The sequence below is a fragment of the Pecten maximus genome, chromosome 4, assembly GCF_902652985.1.
Source record: "Pecten maximus chromosome 4, xPecMax1.1, whole genome shotgun sequence".
Taxonomy (NCBI): Eukaryota; Metazoa; Mollusca; class Bivalvia; order Pectinida; family Pectinidae; genus Pecten; species Pecten maximus.
In genome coordinates, this window is record NC_047018.1 from 12,578,697 (window position 1) to 12,596,629 (window position 17,933).

General features: G+C 37.4%; 1 protein-coding gene across 1 annotated transcript in view; it reads right to left on the minus strand.

Moving 5' to 3' along the window:
• LOC117325272 (phospholipid phosphatase-related protein type 1-like) overlaps window positions 1–17,933 on the minus strand; it is a 62,994-nt gene that overhangs the window by 30,284 nt on the left and 14,777 nt on the right. The window contains exons 2-5 of the mRNA XM_033881383.1: window positions 9,041–9,224; window positions 6,004–6,163; window positions 4,888–5,005; window positions 2,192–2,378 (exon numbers count right to left, since the gene is read on the minus strand). Of these exons, the coding sequence (XP_033737274.1) occupies window positions 2,192–2,378; window positions 4,888–5,005; window positions 6,004–6,163; window positions 9,041–9,222 (647 nt within the window). The 5' untranslated portion in view covers window positions 9,223–9,224. The remainder of the gene's footprint in view (window positions 1–2,191; window positions 2,379–4,887; window positions 5,006–6,003; window positions 6,164–9,040; window positions 9,225–17,933) is intronic.

The window sequence follows — 17,933 nt, forward strand, 5'->3', positions numbered from 1 at the left end:
CAGTATTTGTCTCTCTAAACTGTCAGTATTTGTCTCTCTAAACTGTCAGTATTTGTCTCTCTAAACTGTCAGTATTTGTCCCTCTAAACTGTCTGTATTTGTCCCTCTAAACTGTCAGTATTTGTCTCTATAAACTGTCAGTATGTGTCTCTCTAAACTGTCGGTATTTGTCCCTCTAAACTGTCAGTATGTATCTCTCTAAACTGTCAGTATTTGTCCCTCTAAACTGTCAGTATTTGTCTCTCTAAACTGTCAGTATTTGTCTCTATAAACTGTCAGTATTTGTCTCTCTAAACTGTCGGTATATGTCCCTCTAAACTGTCAGTATTTGTCTCTCTAAACTGTCAGTATTTATCCCTCTAAACTGTCGGTATTTGTCTCTCTAAACTGTCAGTATTTATCTCTCTAAACTGTCAGTATATGTCCCTCTAAACTGTCAGTATTTGTCTCTATAAACTGTCAGTATTTGTCTCTCTAAACTGTCGGTATATGTCCCTCTAAACTGTCAGTATTTGTCTCTCTAAACTGTCAGTATTTGTCTCTCTAAACTGTCGGTATTTGTCCCTCTAAACTGTCAATATTTGTCTCTCTAAACTGTCAGTATATGTCTCTCTAAACTGTCAGTATTTGTCTCTCTAAACCGTCAGTATTTGTCTCTCTAAACTGTCGGTATTTGTCTCCCTAAACTGTCAGTATTTGTCTCTCTAAACTGTCAGTATTTGTCTCTCTAAACTGTCAGTATTTGTCTCTCTAAACTGTCAGTATTTGTCCCTCTAAACTGTCAGTATTTGTCCCTCTAAACTGTCAGTATTTGTCTCTCTAAACTGTCAGTATTTGTCTCTCTAAACTGTCAGTATTTGTCTCTTTAAACTGTCAGTATTTGTCTCTCTAAACTGTCAGTATTTGTAGTAGTGTTCATACTGTAACTTGCTTTCTCTAAGACTGTTAGCCAGAGTATCTGAAAATGCCTTGTAAACACAACAGCGACAATACATTAAGAAATCAACTTTTAAGAATGGCACCGATTGGCATTTGTTCTAAAGTCTGTATAATTTTAATATCCCCAGTCCGTTAGTAAATAAAATTGATGATTTGAGATGTAATAGGAGAACCGACTAGGACAGTTCACACCCCGTCCTCACACTAGTAGTCACCTAAATTATTATCTATAGTGTGAGGTATTAAATCAAAGTGATGTCAGTACTGATCTCCACACAGAGAGGAAACCTAAACAAACATCCCCCTACTCTTTTATATATCAACATTTTGTAACATCTTAAATGAGAATATTTTCCTGAGTGATTTTCCCAATCCTGCCACCACGTCTCTGATATTTTAATTTGAATTTCATCCCAAACAACATGTCAGAAAATATCTCCCATATCGATTCCTTACAAATATTGCATTCGCCAAAATATCCAATAAACATTTCACCGACAGGTGTATTATGATATTGTGTTGAGAGTATTACACGCCAGCCGATTAATTTCGTACAGAAGCTGTCCAGAGGTCACCGAATAGCACGTTGTTCAATACGTTTTACTTTACAAATCGCTATGTGGTTTCATTATGTCAATATATCACATAGATTGGTAAAAGTTGGAAGAATACAAATGCCACTATTTCTTAAATTAAGGATTGTCTAGTAGTCAGAAGACAAACTTGTACCGGAAACTGTTCCCTCACTTAGTCGGCTTTTACTGTTGTATTTCAAGCGCGGTATCTCTGTCAAGTCATTCTGTTTCTCCTTTTCATTTACTTAATTACATGTTTTCTTTGAATAAAATATCATTTTTGAATAAGGAAAGACACTGTATGTAATTGTATATATTGAATGAAAGCAACATCATTTCTTCCCCATCGGATATATATGTCACATTAGATTATAAATTCAATGACTGGCTCTAAATATACATGATAGACGTGGTACACTTATGGACAAACTTATAAAATATGGTTTGAGAGCAAACTGAACATTTTCGCTATTTCTTGTTTTCAATAGAATAGCAAGAGAGGATATGAAAGATTAAAAGATAGAAAGAAGCGAAAGCCAAAGGATGTAAGAGGTTTTGTTTTCCCATTTTTTTTTGACGAAGAAATCAATAGTTGCTCTGCTAAATCCGTTTGTTAATGTGTTTGTATTTTTGAATTTTGTTTTATTATGTTCATATTTAAGAGAGTAATCTCTTACCTAGCGTATCTGAGCCTCATTTCATCTATCTCTGAACAAAGCTCGTCACTGCCCTGACCTCCCTGTGCATCACACAGCGTTTGGTTAACACGGCAAATCTCCAGGAATACCGGGCGCAGTCGTCCAGTCAACAGCTTCGTCACATCAGCAAACACCATCACCGTGAAGGCTCCGAATATAAACACCCCTACAATGATCAAATCTAGTTAATATCCCTACCCGTGAATAAACATCCCAACAATGATCAAATCTAGTTTATATCCACACCCGTAAATAACAATGGACAGACGTTAGAGAGTTATACTCTCTATGATAACATCATACAAAAAGTATAGGTTTTCATATTACAACAAGCAAACAAGCCGGCAGTGGGTTTAAAGAAGATATTAGGGACATCATCGCCTCCCTTTCCTTCAAAACAAGTGGACATCCTCGCGTCTCTTTCTACACAACAAGTGACATCATCGTCTCCCTTTCTACACAACAAGTGGACATCCTCGACTCCCTTTATACACAACAAGTGGACATCCTCGACTCCCTTTATACACAACAAGTGGACATCCTCGTCTCTCTTTCCTACACAACAAGTGGACATCCTCGACTCCCTTTCCTACACAACAAGTGGACATCCTCGTCTCCCTTTCCTACACAACAAGTGGACATCCTCGACTCCCTTTCCTACACAACAAGTGGACATCCTCGACTCCCTTTCCTACACAACAAGTGGACATCCTCGACTCCCTTTCCTACACAACAAGTGGACATCCTCGACTCCCTTTCCTACACAACAAGTGGACATCCTCGACTCCCTTTCCTACACAACAAGTGGACATCCTCGACTCCCTTTCCTACACAACAAGTGGACATCCTCGACTCCCTTTCCTACACAACAAGTGGACATCTTCGACTCCCTTTCTACACAACAAGTGGACATCCTCGACTCCCTTTATACACAACAAGTGGACATCCTCGACTCCCTTTCCTACACAACAAGTGGACATCCTCGTCTCCCTTTCCTACACAACAAGTGGAGATCCTCGTCTCTCTTTCCTACACAACAAGTGGACATCCTCGACTCCCTTTCCTACACAACAAGTAGACATCCTCGACTCCCTTTCCTACACAACAAGTGGACATCCTCGACTCCCTTTCCTACACAACAAGTGGACATCTTCGACTCCCTTTCCTACACAACAAGTGGACATCCTCGACTCCCTTTCCTACACAACAAGTGGACATCTTCGACTCCCTTTATACACAACAAGTGGATATCATCGTCTCCCTTTCTACACAACAAGTGGACATCCTCGTCTCTCTTTCCTACACAACAAGTGGACATCCTCGACTCCCTTTATACACAACAAGTGGACATCCTCGACTCCCTTTCCTACACAACAAGTGAACATCCTCGACTCCCTTTATACACAACAAGTGGACATCCTCGACTCCCTTTATACACAACAAGTGGACATCCTCGACTCCCTTTCCTACACAACAAGTGGACATCCTCGACTCCCTTTCCTACACAACAAGTGGACATCCTCGACTCCCTTTCCTACACAACAAGTGGACATCCTCGACTCCCTTTCCTACACAACAAGTGGACGTAATTTGTATAACGTGTACATCAAATGTAGCAAGCTTTTATATATCAACATATGCCAACGCAAAAACAGTTGTAGTAAAATATTGTTTTAATACTTCATCCATTCGAAGGAGAGAACTAAATGATTTGTATCAACTGATCGTGTCGAAGTAAAACATCAGCCAGGTCCCATAACAATACGATCTCCATGTGTCAGATAGTGTTACAACAAACTAGCGACGGACTATGTAACAATAAAATGTCTCGTCGGCATATCACGCTGACACTGAGATATGCGTGACCCAGGAAATAAAACTAATAATATAGGATCAAAATGTAGTACAATTTCAAAAGGAATCCCTCTGATTAGACACTATACTGTCAAACTACTCCAGGATTGAATCACAAACAGAAGATATGTTACACGCTAAATGAAACTGGCTGAGAGTGAGGAATATCTAGTAGGCCATCAGATGTACATGTATACTGCAAAGGGAAAGCATAGCTCTGCTTCCTCAGAGGAAAAATCACTGAAATATCGATAAAATATTGAACATTAACGATTAATTGTCTCCTTTTATTTTAGTTTAGTACTACATGACTTTCCTGTAAATCTGAAAAGTGTTCTAACGACATTTGTGATTTGATTACCTATAAATCTAATGAGTCTTCTAACGACTTGTGTGACATGAATTACCTATAAATCTAATGAGTCTTCTAACGACTTGTGTGACATGACTTACCTATAAATCTAATGAGTCTTCTAACGACTTGTGTGACATGACTTACCTATAAATCTAATGAGTCTTCTAACGACATGTGTGACATGACTTACCTATAAATCTAATGAGTCTTCTAACGACTTGTGTTACATGACTTACCTATAAATCTAATGAGTCTTCTAACGACTTGTGTTACATGACATACCTATAAATCTAATGAGTCTTCTAACGACATGTGTGACATGACTTACCTATAAATCTAATGAGTCTTCTAACGACTTGTGTGACATGACTTACCTATAAATCTAATGAGTCTTCTAACGACATGTGTGACATGACTTACCTGTAAATCTAATGAGTCTTCTAACGACTTGTGTTACATGACATACCTATAAATCTAATGAGTCTTCTAACGACTTGTGGAACTTTCATGCCATTACAGGACAGCCAGATCGGTTTTTGTCGCTCGTCTGTGAAGGCCCAAACTCCAATCTCGCCTACAAGTACCTATAAAACAATCTGGCTAAATAAATGAAACAATAGTGCGAACACCTCATTCATATCAAAACATCACTATGACAGGTAGAACACAAATCCAACAATCGTATACATACAGTGTGTCAAGTGTACATGACTTCATGAGTGATTTTACCTGTAAATGAGCAACGAGCTGCAATCCCATTAATGTGTTTGTTATTCATTTGAAATTAATTACTTTATGTTCAGACGAATATAATGAGGGAGAACATAAAACCTAATTTGTATGGTTGGTGAGGCAGAAGACGCTAACAATGTGGTAACACACTGACAACGAATAGATACACGGAAGTACACTGACAACGAATGGATACACGGAAGTACACTGACAACAAATAGATACACGGAAGTACACTGACAACGAATGGATACACGAAAGTACACTTACAACGAATAGATACACGGAAGTACACTGACAACGAATAGATACACGGAAGTACACTGACAACGAATAGATACACGGAAGTACACTGGCAACGAATGGATACATAGAAGTACACTTACAACCAATGGATACACTGAAGTACACTGACAACCAATGGATACACTGACGTACACTGACAAGGAATGGATACACTGAAGTACACTGACAACCAATGGATACACGGAAGTACACTGACAACCAATGGATACACGGAAGTACACTTATAACGAATGGATACACGGAAGTACACTTACAACGAATGGATACACGGAAGTACACTGACAACAAATAGATACACGGAAGTACACTGACAACGAACAGATACACGGAAGTAAACTGACAACCAATGGATACATTGAAGTACACTGACAACCAATGGATACACTGAAGTACACTGACAACAAATAGATACACGGAAGTACACTGACAACGAATGGATACACGGAAGTACACTGACAACCAATGGATACACTGAAGTACACTGACAACCAATGGATACACTGAAGTACACTGACAACCAATGGATACACGGAAGTACACTTACAACGAAGGGAGGTACACAGAAGCTCAGAGCGTAGATTGTGCCATGAGGAAGACTCCCGTCGTAGATAAAGGTAGAAAAGCCAGATTCGGCGGAACGGACACTGATCAAGGGATCGCTGCATGAGAACGACAGTCGGACAATTGGAAATAGTGTTGTCCATCTGAAACGAACAATAAAAATAACGAGACATTAATGACCTTTAGATAGACAACCTTTTTAAAATCGTAATATATATATAAACAACGCAAGAACGTTAGGCGGCATGAGGTCCCCTAGTATAAATAATTGACTTGTGTTTATTGTGCCGATAAAACAATATCCTAGAATTATACTTCCGTATCGTAGACTCCTATGGGAGAAATCTTATAGTGGTACGCTACCTTATAATGGCTATGATCATCTGTATTATCAGGAGAGTCGTGTTGATTTCTGTCTCTAATGTAAATTATTAACGAAAATTAGCTCACAACATAATAACGGATTTCAGCAGTAACGTATTCAGACCATCACAATAATGGGGGTATTTACAGATTTAGTTACATAGTTCTGTTCGAATAACAGTCTCGCACCATTACACCTATAAAGCATGTAATGGACATCATGGCGGACAGTTAAATCCTATGTCTGCATATCAGTGACTTATTATCTTATCTCCTACAACTGGCTTTACAATGACGCATGCAGAGACCCATCACACATAGAAAATAATATTATGTGCATCATCTGAGACGTGTTTAATCTTTTCTTTCAAACATTTCATTTTCTACTCTTGAATTCTATATCCAACTAAAAATGTTCGTCAAACACACGACTGTCAAGTCGAGGATGACATCGTTATTCACACGACTGTCAAGTCGAGGGTGACATCGTCAAACACACGAATGTCAAGCAGAGGATGACATCGTCAAACACACGAATATCAAGTCGAGGATGACATCGTTATCACACAAATGTAAAGTCGAGGATGACATCGTTATCACACGACTGTCAAGTCGAGGATGACATCGTCAAACACACAAATGTCAAGTCATAGATGACATCGTCAAACACACGAATGTCAAGTCGAGGATGACAACGTGAATCACCCGAATGTCAAGTCGAGTATGGCATCGTTAACATACGAATATCAAGTCGAGGATGGCATCGTTAACACACGAATGTCAAGTCAAGGATTATATCGTTAGCACACTAATGTCAAGTCGAGGATGACATCGTTAGCACACTAATGTCAAGTCGAGGATGACATCGTTATCACACGAATGTCAAGTCGAGGATGACATCGTTAACACACGACTGTCAAGTCGAGGATGACATCGTTATCACACGACTGTCAAGTCGAGGATGACATCGTTATCACACGAATGTCAAGTCGAGGATGGCATCGTTAACACACGACTGTTAAGTCGAGGATGACATCGTCAAACACGACTGTCAAGTCGAGGATGACATCGTCAAACACACGACTGTCAAGTCGATGATGACATCGTTATCACACGACTGTCAAGTCGAGGATGACATCGTCAAACACACGACTGTCAAGTCGAGGATGACATCGTTATCACACGACTGTCAAGTCGAGGATGACATCGTTATAACACGACTGTCAAGTCGAGGATGGAATCGTGAGAATGATTGAATTTCTGGTCGACATTCTATCCTCACGATTCCATCAACACTTTACACGTTAGCCTCGTAGAGGAGGGATTTCATCCATCACACAGATAATATAGCACACACACCCATTTGTACTTTAACCGTATTTTCACACTGGTCTCGAATTATTTAGGTCGGCATATTTTTTTGATAAATTTAATGATGTCGTCTTTGCGAACATTCCTCAATGACCGTTATCGGTCTAGCTGTAGCTTGAGCTTATCAATGGAGATAATCAGTAACTGGATTCAGTCCGTGTTTAACTTAATTGATATTGCCTGCAATTTACTTTTTAATAATATGTTGATAATTCACAAACTGGCCTTGTTCATGACAGTGCATAACTTTTAAAAGAGAAATCAATAATTGAATTACAGGATTATTGCATCATCCCATCCAGATTTTGACATTTCATCAGACCCATTTGGAGTTTCGTAAGTCGCTCGATCCTAGAATTCCAAAATTGTCTCTTTTTTTTTTCTTTTATCTTTTTCTTATTTAACATGTGAAAGAAATATATACATTATATACGTTCTAATATGGTATCTAAGTAGTCAGCTGAAATGAATGTTTTAATGTTGCTGATTAGCATGATGTGCTGCTATACGGCTCGAATTTAAAGGTTATTGAGCATTTCTATGAAGCCTCACGTGTAGATATTCGAAGCGACCAAAAGAAGCAAGAATACTTATTGCTGAAGTCAATTTTTCAGTCCACCTTGTACTATATCCAGCCATTGTAAATATGTTGTTATATAACTCCATTATTACATTGAATCACTTCATCTACACTTTCCTAGAATGACGAAACAGCTGGGAAATACAGCTTTACTTTCGATGCTTGGTATTCTCTTTATTCATAAATAAATCCGTATTTATTGCCGATATCCATTTGTTTCGTTTACAACCTGAGCGATTTCAGTTCAACAATGATTTGTGATGTAGGCCTTGGTCAAATGAGGACGGGTGTAAAGGAGACAATGATTTGTGATGTAGTCCTTGGTCAAATGAGGACGGGTGTCAAGGAGACAATGATTTGTGATGTAGTCCTTGTTTAAATGAGGACGGGTGTCTAGGAGACAATGATTTGTGATGTAGTCCTTGTTCAAATGAGGACGGGTGTCAAGGAGACAATGATTTCTGATGTAGTCCTTGTTCAAATGAGGACGGGTGTCAAGGAGACAATGATTTGTGATGTAGTAATTGAGTTGTACATGTTTATCATTGTATTAGTAACTAGATTCAAGCTTTAATTATTGTGGTAGTTACTATGTAGCATTAATGGAGGTCAATACTCTAATTTTATCCGAATACTGGATTCTTATAACAATTAACTAATAATTGTAATCAAACACATTATATATAATTTCAATAAATCATTTTACCTTAGAAAGTATTCCAACACTACCATGAACATCAGAATGATCAATTCCAATAAAAACGTAGCTAGAACAAGACTGTTTTTCCTCGCAGTTTTCCCGTCCTCATCCCCTCCATCTTCCTCGCGGGCCTGGTTAACGATAAATGTTTCTATCCCATCCTTCCGGCTATTTTCATCAACTGCCATTTCTGTAGGAAAGTTAAGACATTTAAAACAATATAAACCATCAAATCCTATTAATGATTTTAAGTGTTTAAGTAATGTTTGTGTTTAAGAGTATCATTGTGTATTTGTAGCGTCTTCCCAACAGACAGATCATGTGACGACTAGTAGTAAATAATCGGAACAAATTTAGATTTGATATCCAACAATAAAATCCAAAATATGAAAACTCAGAAAAAGAGTTCAACATTTGTTATAGATATACCAAATGGCAAAGGTAAGGATGTTGCTTATGGACTTAAATGTCTTAAAAATACTTTACAATAATATTTGATGGAAAAATATATTAATTGTGTAGCAGGCCGGGTTTTAAGTGTAAATACTGTACATAGTTGTATGGTCGCCTTCTAGCTTCCGGCTAGGGGGAATTTCCCTTTAGCTCAGTCGGTAGAGCGGCGGACCAGTAAGCCGAGGGTCGCGGGTTCGATCCCTGCTGACTGTACACTACTACTCTTTAAACTGTTACATTGGTGCCGCAGACCACTCCAAGTGAAAGCAAGAGGCTTCCTTGGAGAGAGAACCTGGGTTGGTGTGTTCGGGGGCGAACATGTTTGAAGGAGGGAGTAGTGTAGCAGGCCGGGTTTTAAGTGTAAATACTGTACATAGTTGTATGGTCGCCTTCTAGCTTCCGGCTAGGGGGAATTTCCCTTTAGCTCAGTCGGTAGAGCGGCGGACCAGTAAGCCGAGGGTCGCGGGTTCGATCCCTGCTGACTGTACACTACTACTCTTTAAACTGTTACAATTGTATATATTATGATGCGTATGCCTTGTTAAATGCTATCATGTAAATATTGATCTATGAACTGTATTAGAGGAAAAGGTGTTGATAAGTTGAAAAAATTGTGCCTAATCCTCTGCTCAAATATGTTTAAGTCAATTCTGAAAAATATCACCATTTCATCTGCATACAGCAGTAGGAAAGGATTTAAATTTCTATCGATGGACAGTTGTCAATTAAAAATTGCATCTCACAGTCATTTACATAAAATGAGAACAATACAGGAGATCAAATTTCCCCTTGAAACAATCAGTTTTCACAATTGATAATTAGATAATGAGCTATTATATATATATATATAGGTTCCCCAACGAGTGGAGATTGTTTATCATTTTTATCCAACTCGAGTTAGTTAATTTTCTAATTTTGAAAAGACACGAGCTTTAGCGAGTGTCTTTTCAAAATTAGAAAATTAACTAACGAGAGTTGGATAAAAATGAAAAACAATCGTCACGAGTAGGGGAACTTGTTTATCCCATAACTTCTTTACTTACAAATGTAAGCATGTCAAGTTCAAATTCTCCCAACGTAGCAACTAAATTCCATGAACCAAATCACTACGGGACAAAATATAGTTCGTTATGAACGAAAGCTTATCATCTATTTTAGATGCACGACTCATATCTTCTGTACTATATTTGTAAATGATATTATTTTACAAAACGAAATATAAGTTTGAAAGTCCTTGTATCTGTGTAATTTATTAATAGGTAACTTGTTTAAATAACTCCGCTCGAAATATTCGAAGACGACACCGTCATCGATATCGCGAAGTCGAGCGTCACCGCTGAATATTAGACTAATCATGTCAGATTCAATTATCGGTCCTTTCCTGGATTTCGTAAGTATGCTATTACTGGTTATTGTGATGTTAAATGTTCATTCTGAGATTTATTCATTCAAGACATCGTGCATTTCAACTAATATTTCGGAAACCGAGCTTGAGTGTTGAGCAAGCCTAACAGTTAATAACATTAGTTTACCTTTGTCAGTGTGTTTACACGAAATCTCGTCAGTTTACTGACATGAGACAAATGTTTGAAGATGATTTTTAAATTTTTGTGTTTGGGATAAATATATTCGTAATAAAGGTAAGTGGAATGATAAGAAAACTTGTGTTTTTTCGTTGATTTTTTTTCTGTTCCGTACCGAATGACGGGTCCGCCGAATGACATCCAACTAAAAGGGAAGCTGCCTAACAGTTACGTTAGATGGTGCGACCGTTTCATTCAAATGACTACGATTTAGAGACAGCGATATAACCATTTTGTATTACATTTGTTCATTGTTTTGATAATTGCATTCATTCCGCTGCATATCTAGAATCAAGGGGGGGGGGGGGGGGGGGGGGGGGGGTTAATTCGCTACTTGTAGGCCTATAATCGATGCAATATCTCGCCTCCGTCGTCTATTTTACCATCATCAAATTTTATTTCGTACGACTCAAACCCCAGATTAATCGACATTTCCATGAGGACACCCGGGACCCCTCTCATCCAGTTTAATATGCTAATGTTGAGCACCAAAAAATCCACAAAACGTGTCCATGCTGATCTTTTGAAGACAGACGGCAAAAAAAAGAGAAGATAAGTGAGAGTAGTAAAAATAGTCCGTGGTCAAAGGCCAGAGGTTAGCCAATCAGATTCGTTGGAGGTTACAAATGACCAATCGGAGGCTTAGAAAGTGGTTACACACTGCGGTGTGTAAACAAAAACAATAACACACTGCTACGAATTTTATCACGTGCCATATCAGTTGTGAAACAAGCGTGGTTATGGGATAAATATATATATATAGTATTTTATATTGTTATACAATGAGCTAAATAGTAACAACTGTCCATCAATTCCTTTTCTAATTAATTTGAACCGCATATTTTGTCGATTGATAAAGTCAAATGCCTTTGTATGATCAACAAAACAACAATATAATCGTTTCTTATTCTTTGGACTCCAATTGATTAGGGAATGCAAATATAACGTCAATCATTGAAAGGTTTTTTTCTAAAGCCAAAATAGGCATCAGTTATTTCAAACATGTTCTTATTAACCATTATAAAGAACTGTAATTTTTGGTAAAATTTGCACATTTCTTCTGAAATAGGCCCAAAACTCACCAGGTTAACAATTTAAGTTCCTTCTTACTATGATCAGAAGTAAGATATAGGGTATTTCTGTATTGATTGGAATGCCTCACTTTATGCCATATTTGTGTAATATTATTCACAGCTGCGATTGGCATTTCAAGGTCAAAACAAAATGAGTGTTTATACGTACATAAAGCCAATCCAGTCAAACAAATTCTCCTAACCTGTGCTATCGATACTTGTGAGCATAAAAACTTGGCTATTTTTTCAGGTTTTGTTATTTGTGTGACTTAGAATTATTCCATGCTACATCTTACCCCAAGTAACTGTACAGAAGAAACTGTTATTCTAAGAAACTACATGCTCAGACAAACATTTTGGTATATTTTAGATATTTATTCGTGTTTGAAATTCAACATTATTCTGCTATATAGATGACCCTTAATTGAAACAACGAAGCACGGCATCAAAACCATCTTAGATTCAATCATATATTCTATTAAAATGCCATCAAGACTACTTGCCCTATTTGTATTTAATTTCTGTATTGTAAATAACAGCTGAACCTATAACGCGTACATGTTCTAAGGGAGATAAGCATGCTCTTTGTTAGTCGAGATTTATTAGGTTGTTCCTAGAAAGCACGGGCGCTGATCTCGTGTGTATTTATTCAAGGAGAAGAAAGATATTCACCGAACACTAAACACTCGGTGTGTGCTCTACCTTGGAAATACTGAGACATCTGAAAGCACTGACTTTCACTTACCATCGGGTTTTCGGATATGCTCCTGAAATGTTAAAAGTATTTACAATAAACTTTCTGAGATCTGAGACGTATTTTTAGAGTCAGCATCTGGAATACTGTGTTTAACATATTTGTTTAAAACACCATTCCTTTATTTGAAATAATCAGATCTGGAAATGAACGATATACTTTTTCTCCCGATACACTTCAAAGGTGCGATGCCTCTACTCGTTATGAATCTGTATAGACCTCCAAATTGTAATGCGACACATTGGTTTGAAAATTTTAAGCTTTTCTTAGAAGATGTCAGCAAGAAGGAAGTTGACTTGTTATAGTTTGTGACTTTAATATGGACCTCAATGGTGGGAACAGTGAGTTTCTGGTAGTTCTAACTGAAACGAACTAACTCGAGTAACTGATACGTCCTCACTCAACGGTCATGGGTACGTGTCAGCACCTGGATATGCGATACTGATGAAAGTGGTAAAATGGACTCAGTGACCAATACCCAGTTTGTATTGTCCGTAAACAGTCTTTCGGATCCAAGTTCTAATACACGAAAAGGACATACAAATCATTTTAAAACTTTGATCCCAAGGAATTTGCTAAAACCGTTGCCAGTGTTCCACACTTCATTACAGAGTTTTTTGATGACGAAGATGAAGCTCTGGTCACATGGCTACAGCTATATACTAACGTCATTGATGAAAATATTCCAAAATTGGACCGACGGGTAAAAAAACAACAACCAGAATGGATGGACGAGGTCATTCTTGAGAATAATCGAACTACAGATGAACTTAAACGTCAACATGACATAGAACATTATAAAATACAACGTACCAGGGTTGCCTCTATGATTCAAACAACAAAATCAGACTACTACTAACTGTAATTGGAATAAACCTTGACAATCTTAAACATCTATGGAAGCTAAGGCATGAACATCTGCAAATATGTTAACGATAGGAGACGAGAATGTATTTGAGAAAAGTGAAATGACAAACGAGTGTAATGAATACTTCACTGAGATTGCCATTAAACTAACATCTTAACGTGAACACGTTACAGCTTCTTTCCGCTGATATAAACTTCCTGTTGTATCTCAATATTATTTGGAAAACAGGACTCAAGTTGCATCTCTTGCAGGCCATTTGTCAGAAAGTTGTAAAATAACGCATAGTGTTTTTTATAAACAATTTGCCTCTTTAAGTTTCATATGACACCACTATATAACTGGTAAATCATTAGATAGTATCAGTAACGAGTTACAGATTTAGACAATGCTAGCAAATGGTGTAATGAAAACAAAATTACGATAAATGTCAAAAAGACTATTGCCTCTAAGCAAAAGCAAAACAGGACCAGTTTAAGTTTACACTTAGATCGTATCTATGTGCTGTAAACCACTTGAACAGGTGAACAATGGAAAACTGTGTTTACATCAGTAGTCATTTGACATGGTTAAGTCATGTCAAAACTGTTTTATCTAAAAGAAGACAACGGTTAGGATTATTAAGACGCATTATTCCTTATCTACCCATTGAAGGAAAATTGATTTTATTATTAATTCGTGTGTTTTCCCACATTTCATTTATTTTAGTACGGTCAGGGTACACTGCATATTTAATTTGGGGGATGGTAAAGGTTTGGTTTGGTTTGGTTTATTTTGTTTAACGTCCTATTAACAGCTAAGGTCATTTAAGGACGGCCTCCCGTGCGTGCGACATGAATGTGTGTGGTGAGTGCGTATGTGTGTTTTGGGAGGCTGCGGTATGTTCGTGTTAAGTCTCCTTGTGATAGGCCGGAACTTTTGCCGATTTATAGTGCTACCTCACTGAAGCATGCTGCCGAAGACACCCAGCAGCACACCCCACCCGGTCACATTATACTGACAACGGGTGAACCAGTCGTCCCACTCCTAATATGCTGAGCGCTAAGCAAGGAGCAGCAACTACCATTTTTAAAGACTCTGGTATGTCTCGGCTAGGGGACAGGGCCCAAAGCCTTCCTCACAGGGGCGAACGCTCAACTAAAGGCCAAAAGTGAGGCATTGTCAAGAGAGACATTAGGAAGACGAAAGTTGTTCAGAAGGAAGAGAAAAGATAAGATCCCAAATTTAGTCGCCTCTTACGATCATGCAATGGGGGCAGCAGGTACAATTCTTACGCCCTACCTGCAGGGCAGGGATGGTAAAGGCCCAGAATCAAGCAGACTGAGTACTTAACAAACAATGTATCTCTCACGTACGTGATGGTCAAGGTAGGGCTACAAGATATGTTAATGCAGAAAATTTCCAAGTACCTAAACATAGAACTGTTTTCATTTCAGAAAATGTAAGCAGCATTAATGAATTGAATATTTAAGAATAGACAGTTTCACCACTTTTAAACGAAAACTTACTAAGCATATTGTACATTAATGTCTTAGAATTTCACTTGGCCACTGTTCCTAGGATCAAGTACTTCGTATACTTGCAAGTAGCCAACTATAATTGACTTCTTATCTAATACAAAACAACATATTTTCATGTTATGCTGTATGTATAAAAGCGTATAACTATGTCAATTCTTATGCTTTTGCTACATGTTGGGCACATGCTATTTAACTGACGAAAACAATCTTGCATGAAACTGTGATCAATTTTAATTAAGTGTAGCCGTGATATTACTTTAAACTATATCAATTGCATAACCATATTAATGTAACTTTTATTATATACTTTTATTTTATTGGTAGGTATGTTTATTATTTATTTCAATAGTGCATGCATTAAATATGTTTAACTAACACATGTATTTTACTAACATGAGGACCACGTGGTAGACTCTGAATAAATATGTATTTTATCCTTCATAAATAAAGTTCACATTAAACGTATAGTGCTTACATAAACATTTAACCAGTATGTCAGAATTCAACATAGGATTAGTATCAAGCCTCCTCTCCTTTCTAAAGCGCAGTATGTAGTATCAGTTTGTCTTTGTATACCCAGTATACAATGTTGTCTACACTCAGGTGTGATGTGTTGTATTAGTTTGTCCTTGTATCCCCAGTATACAATGTTGTCTACACTCAGGTGTGATGTGTTGTATTAGTTTGTCCTTGTATCCCCTGTATACAATATTGTCTACACTCAGGTGTGATGTGTTGTATTAGCTTGTCCTTGTATCCCCAGTATACAATGTTGTCTACACTCAGGTGTGATGTGTTGTTTTCGTTTGTCCTTGTATCCCCAGTATACAATGTTGCCTACACTCAGGTGTGATGTGTTGTATTAGTTTGTCCTTGTATCCCCAGTATACAATGTTGCCTACACTCAGGTGTGATGTGTTGTATTAGTTTGTCCTTGTATCCCCAGTATACAATGTTGTCTACACTCAGGTGTGATGTGTTGTATTAGTTTGTCCTTGTATCCCCAGTATACAATGTTGTCTACACTCAGGTGTGATGTGTTGTATTAGTTTGTCCTTGTATCCCCTGTATACAATGTTGTCTACACTCAGGTGTGATGTGTTGTATTAGCTTGTCCTTGTATCCCCAGTATACAATGTTGTCTACACTCAGGTGTGATGTGTTGTATTAGTTTGTCCTTGTATCCCCAGTATACAATGTTGCCTACACTCAGGTGTGATGTGTTGTATTAGTTTGTCCTTGTATCCCCAGTATACAATGTTGCCTACACTCAGGTGTGATGTGTTGTATCCCCAGTATACACTTCTGTCTACTTTCGGTGACGCCTAAAATGTGTATTGCTCGAGCAACAATAACACACCTGAGGAGTTGATGGTTTGGTTGAGGTCAATTACCTTTACCTATGAACATATTAATAAATGTCGCACCTTCTACTGTCGTCACGTTCAATCGGAACGTGCACGAAATAGTTTTGTTGGTGATGATTCAAACAGGTCGCCATATACATGTTGGGTAATGTTACATTTTAGATGCGCCGGTATGATTACACAACCTAATTAATTACCATGACAACCAACATTGGATAATGTCGCCATTTGTGATTGTTGACGTACACAACAATGCCAGCATCATTATAATTAGGCACACCTGTGTACGCATTACAGACGATATATACATACAGAGTGATCTATGTATGTAAACAGTTATATAGATATAGTTATATCATTGTTGTCAACTTGCAGGTGTGTTCTGCTGTGCATTACTAAAAAGGAAGACATAACCATCACCAAATAGTCCAAAAATGACGAAATGTTGGCTCTATTGTATCTAACGCTCAGTTTGTTTTGAAATGTCCTAATACATTGTGTATAATAAGAGGTTTTTTGTGACTCTTTAAACATTAGATATTTTGTGATATATCACACAATGTATTTAATTAATGTAATCGTATATATTTTATTTTTTTTGTAAAATGTATAAAAGATTCAAAAGTAAATTTAACATGAATCTAATATTAGGTACAGTACATGCTTAATGAGAAATATAAAAAAAAATAACATTATACAGCTGTTTCTGGCTTGTAGAACTCATCAGTGGTGTGGTGTGCAGGGAAACGCCAAAACTCGGGGACTTACATTATAGTCAGTCATCTGACCTTACGACTAAGTGATCTTTTCAGCATGTCCAAACAAATATCACGTTTAAATGTCTATTTAGTATACAAATAGCCAGTATTTAACTCATATTAGAGGAAACCAGGGAGATTCTCATCTATAGTGAGCATTGTGAGATATATATGAATGTCTGTGAGGTTGAATACATTACTTGGAAGTCGCTTAGAGTAACGCTGTCTTTGTCATATAGTCACCCTACGCTAAATATGCCCAAATATCCAAACTATTTTCAATGGTAGTTATCGGTATTATTACAGGGAGTCAAGGGAATCTTGCATCTATCACTTTTGAATTGCAATACATGTATATGAAATTAACTAAAAAACAAGAACAGCAGAAATATAGTACTGATTTGTCAAAATGTCACAGCAGAGGTATTGCATAATAAGTGTTGAACTATCAAAATTGCTTAACATCTTTTTAGAATTTGACAATATTGATTTTTGCTTTCTGTTTAAATGCAGAAAATATTATTGC